This window comes from Bidens hawaiensis, unplaced genomic scaffold (assembly GCF_021521415.1).
Source record: "Bidens hawaiensis isolate Kalapana, Puna unplaced genomic scaffold, B.hawaiensis_p1.1 tig00028765_1, whole genome shotgun sequence".
Classification (NCBI taxonomy): domain Eukaryota; kingdom Viridiplantae; phylum Streptophyta; class Magnoliopsida; order Asterales; family Asteraceae; genus Bidens; species Bidens hawaiensis.
In genome coordinates, this window is record NW_027494712.1 from 152,866 (window position 1) to 159,150 (window position 6,285).

At 39.0% G+C, this 6,285-nt stretch overlaps 1 protein-coding gene across 1 annotated transcript; it reads right to left on the reverse strand.

Moving 5' to 3' along the window:
* Positions 1-1,849: 1,849 nt before the first annotated feature.
* LOC143577683 (uncharacterized) lies at positions 1,850-2,710 on the reverse strand. Its single transcript, XM_077061447.1, has one exon. The coding sequence runs from the start codon at positions 2,708-2,710 to the stop codon at positions 1,850-1,852; it is 861 nt and encodes a 286-aa protein (XP_076917562.1).
* Between the last annotated feature and the right edge of the window lie 3,575 nt (positions 2,711-6,285).

Sequence of the window (6,285 nt, forward strand, 5' to 3'; positions counted from 1 at the left end):
GTGTTTGATGAGCTTGTTGGATTGTTTGATTGATAGACTTGAATTGCTATTATAAAGTTTGATTTAGACATGAAATAGGTTGTGTTTAAGGGCTGAAAATTTTGATGATTCATTGCATAAACCCCGTGTGTTGATTGATTAGTTTTGTATTGATTGATCGGTACATTGTTTGATTCTAGACTTTGTGTTTAGGGTTTGTTTGCGGTAGGAACAACCGTAGGGTTTTGTTGTGGGATTAATTGGATTAAGTACAGCAGTTAAACACCTTCCTTGAGACCGAGAGGTGATAGGAAGTTAGGGTTGTCTCATTGCTTTTGCATGCTAGAATAAGGATTGCGCGAGAGCGAGTTCGTTTCTTGTCAGGTTTAGGAGTTTTGAGGGATTAGTTGATCTATTTTGGTTTAAGTTGAATTGTTCCTCTATCCTTGGTTGTGTAGTATTCATTGCCATTAGGGTCGAGTGTTGGTGAGACCGAGAGGTGATCCTTCATTAGAACACGTTAGCAATTGTTTCCCGGTTAGGTCGTTTTAGCCGATTTTGAGTAGTTAGGGTTTGTTGTGTGAGACCGAGATGTAATCTAGTGAGCCCGAACAATCCTTAGTCGTGTCATCTTTAGGGACCAGTGTCTTGATATCATTCAATCCGTTAGCTTGTTAGGCCTACAATTTGATTCAGACCTAGGTAGACGTTAAGTTTTCTATTTTTGGTAAGTCAACTCAGTTAGTTTTCCGTTAAGTTTTCTATTTTTGGTAAGTTTTGTCAGTCAGTCTAGTTAGTTCAGTTAAGTATTTAAAAATAAAAAATCAATATAATTATTATTCTAAGGTAGGTCTTGTCTTGGGTTAGTGATCTTTAGCGTCTTACGTGTCCACATGTTCGATACTCGGACTTCCTAGGTCTATACTACTTGCGATCGGTACACTTGCCGGTTGTGTGTGGTTTTAGGATTTTCGTTTTAATATTAAAGCTTAGTTGTGAGGGTCATTATTATAGGGTTATTAGACACACATCATTCTGTAAGACCCTTCTCAAGTTTCTTAAGTGTATAGTTTTCGTGTTTTATATTTTCCATTTTCCTAACAAGATTACTATTATGCACACGAAATAGCTCTACCTTTCTAATGCATGCTTGAGAACATAAATTAGAGTTCACCTCAGATGAACCAGCAGGAGTAAAAGCCATGAAAGCAAACTGGAGACTCTTCACATGATCTTCAGTCTCATTTCCTTCTTCAACATCATCAACTTGAGCGAGGTTTGCAGTCTGACCCAGAATAGTGAGTGCCTCCATCTGATCAGCCCAATCAAACTGTTGTGCAACTAATCCTTGCTCGTTTCTTCCAGCAACAACATTATCTCCCCTTGCACTATTCACAGGAACTAGAGCCCTTTCAATATTTCCCTCCTTTGCTGGATTTGTGCATTATCTAGCAAAATGTCCTGGTTCATGACAGTTGTAGCACCTGAGGTTCTCCTTGTTGAAACCCACCTTTTTGTTTGCAGGTAAGTTCCAATTATTCCTGCCAGTCCTTTTGGTGAACTTCTTCGCTCTGAATACAGCCATGGCAATTTTCCAGGAGATGTCCATCTCTTCCACATCATCAGGATGGATCTGATCCAGTTCAGTAGAACCGACTGGTTGAACAAGGTCTCCAGCAAGAAAAGCATTATAGCAGTTCATGAAGCTTGCCATGAGAGCAATATTCTCTTGAGTTTCTTTTGAGATGGTAGGTCCTTGGGCAGGAGACTTGCTGGAAGAAGCAACACTGGGTTGGGGTTGAGACTGTGGAGATGGCTGTGGAAAGAATATGGAAGCAGGCGGTTTAGGCTGAGGTGTAGGTGGAGTGAATTAGCTTTTAGTTGATCTGAACATGGAAAAACTTCCATTTGGCTGCTGCGGCTGCAAGTACACACCCTGAGAGGACTTGAACATGGAGAAGTTGTCTTGTGATATAAGTGCGTTGTTTGATGAGGCGGCGTATACAGCAGCAGTATACGAATTTGCATGGTTGATTGCTCGCTGTTTGTCATCCATATCACATGACTTGATGATAGCGATCACCTTAGATAGGGTTAGTCTAGAAAGATCCTTTGTCTTCTTGATAACAGCAACGTTCATATCCCATCCTTGTGGCAGAGAGTTGATCAACTTGTTGTTGGTTTCAATGAGAGTTAAGTGTATGTTGGCTGATCTCATCTCGGTTACAAGTGTGACGAATCTTTGCAGCTGACTTTCCAAGGACTCACCCAGAACATGATTGAACATATTAAACTTTTGGCGCAGCAAGTCCTGAAGACTACGCTTCATGTCTTTGTTTCCCTCATAGACCTCTATCGGTGCCTGCCATAAGGCCTTTGCTGATTGCAACTCGCGGAATCCTTGAGCAATCTCAGGTGACAGGGCCATAGTAAGAGTGGCAAGTGCCCTCTCATCTTCTTCTACCTTGTCATAGTCAGCATCAACATACAATTCGATAGGCTTGACAGCAATCTCTCCTTCGGCTGTCTCATATGTGATCGGTTGAGGACCTCTAACTATGCTCCTCCACACCTTAGCATCTTTCATTTTGACATACTTTTCGAACCTGAATTTCCATTCATAGAAGCCTTCGTTCTTCAGCAGACGGGGCACACGGGTAGCAGTAACCATAATGGAGTCTATCTCCTGGTGAAGTGCTGAGTTAATGGATGCGTTGATGGATTGATCCATGATGATTATAAACCCAAAACAAACCCAAAGTCTTTAAACAGCCCAATCCAAACAGGCCCAGATGAACAGTAGGCCCAACAGAGAACCCAAGTGTAAACAGAAAACCCAAAGACTGACCCGAGAACCAGATACTTGACCCGAGAACCAAATACTTGACCCGAGAACCCAATTGATGATCCAAGAACTAACCTGTCTATCCAGAACCCAATTAGTTACCCTAGAACTGCTGAGTCAACCAGAGAACCAGTGAACCAGTAAACTATCCCGAGAACCCTCAATCTTGGCCGAGAACTCACTTTACCCACCGAGAACGTTCAAAATTGGCCGAAAACGATCAAAGTCTTCCCGAGAACCACTTTTGAAATGTTTTTAGATAAGGAAACAACCTCAAATCCCTAAAAATCAGGGATTTGAATTCCAGTTTTGATTTTGGTCAATCTTGTGTTCAAAATAGTCAAAAGAATTCCGATGAACACGATGAACACAACTTCAACAGCCACCACACTTGTAATTCCAGAAAACACACCAAAACATCAACCAAGAACCCAATAATTGAATCTTGATATCACAACCAAGCCTAGAATAGGTCTATAGACTCTGATACCAATTGTAAGTCCCGTGTTGGAGGATCTTGCAATGTGATACCAAATGCACGATGAAATGCGGAAAATAACAACGTGTTGATTCAATACGTGAATGATAATAGCAATAAGAACACACAAGAAAGGCTTCAAAACACACTATTATATAATAGTCGGGTGCTTAAGCCCTTAAGATTTACACAATGTCACGGCTTCAATTCTAACAAAATGACCAACCATTTACAAGGTGAAATGCATGGTATTTATAGACATATACCATACCTAAGCCCAACACAATCACAAGCCCACCGAAAACCCTTTTCGGTTTACAAAAGAAAGCCCAACAACATATCTAAAAGCATAAACCATTTATTGTAGCACAACATTCTCCCCCTTGGTTTATTGCTTGACTAGTCTTCATGTTCGAGTATCTCTGCATCAGCTTCTTTATCAGCCTCCTTATAAGCTCCAGCCCACAATTTTGTACGTATTATCAATCCCACCATACGTGTGTATTCTTTGGCAGCAGACATAAAACCCTCGATTTTTGTTTTATGTCTTTAACTTTAAGGTGAGCCAACTCTGTTAGATCTTTCATACTTTCCAATCTGACCCACTCTTCTTCGGTCAATTCCCTCCACTCCATCTCCTTCTTTAATTGTTCCAACTCTTCTTTTACCTTATGTTCCTTTTCCCCTTCTTTGTCTTTGGTTTTTATCCACCATTTCTTGATCTCCCTTAACTTTTTGAATTTACTAACCAAAGCCATATCGGCGGGACCGACATAACGCCAGTTGTCGCACCGAACCGAACAACACTTTCGAAATCATTACGTTTGAGCCAGGAGTTAAAAAACCAAAATGGTCGATGGCCAAAGTTGACCTCGTTAGTGATTAGAATTATTGGTCTATGGTCCGATAAAAAAGCAGGCAATACTCTAAGACACGCTTTTGGCCATAGACCATACCCGGACTTACTAAAAATCTATCAATATTGCTCATTTTTTACCCCACCGAGAAAGTAAATTTCCCCCCTTTCATGGCATACTCAACCAAATCATTCTCAAATATAAAGGAATTAAAATCTCTAGCCCGAACCGGATTAAAGATAAAATTCCTCCTTTTCTCCGGGAATCTGACTACATTGAAATCTCCAAGCAAAAACCACAACCCCTCATACCTTTCTTTTAAATCAGAGATCTTGTTCCAAAGATTCTTCTTATCCGACGTTCCTTGAGCGGCGTACACATTCAGAATACATATCTGTTCCCCCTACCAGCTATGGTTCCTTTAAGAAACAGAAATTCCTGTCTTTTAATAGTCTCCTGATGCTTGAAAACCGAAGGATCCCAAACTGACGGAAGACCTCCAGATCTGCCCAACGCCCCCACATACTCCATCTCAAACACAGAATTATCCCAATAACCAGCCACTTGATTGTTTATCAGATCACCCGCAAGGGTTTCCTGAAATACCTTCCTTAATTTTTACCTCTCTGATCCATCCAGCCTTTGCCTCCACCCCTAATCCTTTGATATTAATCAACATCAAATTCATTGATTTACCTTGTCAACTCCTTCCTCCCTAATTGCCTTCTTCACCAAATCAGAGAAATTTTCCAATTCTATACCGACCATACTTCCAACTTTACCTCATTATTTAAATTAACCTGATAAGAGTCACTATCAACCAAAGAACCCACTTGCATCTCCCAATCCACTCAAACTTCACCCTGTTCCAAACCGGCTGTTTATTCGACTCCTCTTCTATAGGTTTTTCCTCGTTTCAACCCTCCATTTTCTTCCGCAAACCTTAACAAATAGTTTGTTCTTACCCATTCTGATGTATTTCAGATTCGCCTCAAGAGTAACTTCATCTTTGACTTTGAGAAGGAAACGAATCCAAAACAGTGTCCTTCTTTCTAGCAATGTAAATATCACTAACCATCCCAAACTCCCCAAAGAATTCCGACACCTCCTTCCTTTCGACTGCAATCTACCGGTAGATTAGAAACGAAGAATCTTACCGTCTTCTTGTATTATCTTCATCGACATTCACCCATTCCTCCTCCGGAGGTCTTCGAGAGCGTTCCATTCATTGTGTCGTTCACCTTCTTTCTTTTTGAGTGAAATAAATAAATAAATTACATATGTAAAATGTTAATTATGCATATTATTCTTTACTAACACTAATAATAAAAAAATCCTTCTGTTTTAATAAACTAGCTTTTGAACCCGTGTATTACACAGAATTTGTTAAATAATAAAAATAAATAAGATACACTATTGAAATAAATTAACAAAATTAAAGGTAAGAAAAAAATATATATACTATAAATAATAAGAAGTCCATAGTCTCAAATTTACAAATTAAAATGAGATGACCCATTACAACAATATACAACATTTGTCAAAATTGTTTTGACTCATTATAATTATAATAAATGAGATGAGGGATTAGAAAATTAGAAGAGAAATTATAACCCTTTTGTCAAAATTGTTTTGACCCATGGCCCATGGATACGAAAGATAATTAAGATGTGGAATTAGAGAATTATAAAGGAAAGTATAACCCACTTACCAAAAATATTATGACCTATTACCCATGGATATATAGGATGAATGATATGAAAGATTAGAAAGGAAATTATAACCTATTTGTCAAAATGGTTTTGCCCATAGCCCATGGATAGGTAGAATGAATGAGAAGAGAGATTGGACAAAGAATGAATGTGGGATTGACACATCATCCTCATTATTTTCTTTTATTAGTAAAGTTAGATTAGATTGACTCGCATAGATGTGTAAACGTCTAAACGAACAATGGAATAGTTTTAAGGAATGACATAAATTACTTGCCGGATTCAAAGTGTAACCTGGGTATTCTAATTTGTAGTGGCAATCTTAATTTGTAGTAACAGATGATCCAATTTTCTTGTTTTACTTTAGTGTCCATCCTTCCAAATCTTCCGGTTCAATAGCCAAACCGACTTTAC